A 1,448-nucleotide genomic window follows, 5' to 3' on the forward strand; every position below is an offset into this window, starting at 1 on the left:
TGCAGGGGAATATATTTTGGGGATACTGGAATCATATCTCGCCTTCATGTCTGCTAAAGGATTGAAGATTATACAATGAATTGCTTAAGAAAGTAGAACTGAAATCCATGTTTTCAAGCCTGTACTTTGTTTTTTTGTTGTTTGTTTGTTTGTTTGTTTGTTTCAGGTTAGAAAATTCAGAGTTGGAACTTAACTTCGTTGTGAGCTCTTCAATGAATTAGTAAAAGAGTTCTTGCTAGAGTCTGTCACCAGTGACTTTAAGTGGTCTTTTCTAGATGGTAGTGTAAGATTCTGGCCCCAGCCATGGACACACAGAGTCTGCATACATGTGTTTTCTTTCACGTTGCTCTGGCTTTCAGAAATGCCCTGCATTTGAGGCTACAGTTGAGTGTTAAAGCTTTTGTAGCCGCCTTGGCATGAGAAGTGATCTAAGCAGGTATACAAAGAGGGTAGAAGTGGAAGCAGCAGCCTCTCCCTGCACCCTGGCAATTTTGCCAAGAGGCAAACTCCCATGAGGTGAATGTGAGCAGCTCAGGACATTCACTCCACCTGTGCTCTTGGGATATAATCAGTGTCTCTTTGTGAGATAGAGGAATAATGTCCATGAGAAATGACAGCATTATGGGTGTAAGATTATTTTGTGATATAATCGGAAGCCACCAAATATTAACAAAGTAATTTCTGGTTTGCAGACATTATTTAGAATTGAGAATTATTTTCAATATGTATCTCAATATGAAATGTCTTATATTCAGCCTTTAGGGCAGCTTGAATCAGACAGATTGTTCAGACACCTCACTTTGGTGGATTGGTGGTTAAAAAGCAGTGAAAGAAGGTGATGATAGGCATTGACTGAGTGGAGGAAAATTGAGGAGATACGGAGAGCCTGTGACTTATGGGTATTTTTATTCTTATAGATAAATCCTGTTTCAATGCATTCTTTAACTTTGAGGATATGCACGAGATCACCCAGCATTTTGCTGTCTGTCATGTGGATGCCCCAGGCCAGCAGGAAGGTGCACCCTCTTTCCCAACAGGGTAAGGCCACAAAGAGATCATCTGGGAGATAAGCACTCAGAGCAACTGGCTGAGCTCCAATGGGAGAAGTGGTTTGTGCTTCCCTTTGATTTTATTACAGTTTATAGGTTATGCTTATTGACCATCCATCCTCATGTTTTCTCTCCTTGGGCTGAGAGGACTAGTGTTTACAGTTTTTTGGGGGAAACTGTATGTTTTCCCATATCGAGGAATGGCTCTCTGTAGCAGGTGCCTGCTTTCCTGTAATCTCAAGGCATAAGTGTGTGGAACACCTACTTCTCGCTGTCTTTGTCTTTCCCTTCCTTATCTACTTGAAAGCATCATTTTTCAGCCAGACGTGGTGACTCACACCTATAATCCCAGCACTTTGGAGTGCCAAGGCAGGAGGATTGCTTGAGCCCCGGAGTTCA

The 1,448-nt window shown here is 42.0% G+C and overlaps 1 protein-coding gene across 1 annotated transcript in view; it reads left to right on the forward strand.

The window, feature by feature from the left end:
- NDRG3 (NDRG family member 3) overlaps positions 1-1,448 on the forward strand; it is a 109,564-nt gene that overhangs the window by 68,339 nt on the left and 39,777 nt on the right. The window contains exon 5 of the mRNA XM_011929213.1: positions 918-1,038. Coding sequence (XP_011784603.1) covers positions 918-1,038 — 121 coding nt within the window. The remainder of the gene's footprint in view (positions 1-917; positions 1,039-1,448) is intronic.

This window comes from Colobus angolensis, unplaced genomic scaffold (genome assembly GCF_000951035.1).
Source record: "Colobus angolensis palliatus isolate OR3802 unplaced genomic scaffold, Cang.pa_1.0 Scaffold8, whole genome shotgun sequence".
NCBI lineage: Eukaryota > Metazoa > Chordata > Mammalia > Primates > Cercopithecidae > Colobus > Colobus angolensis.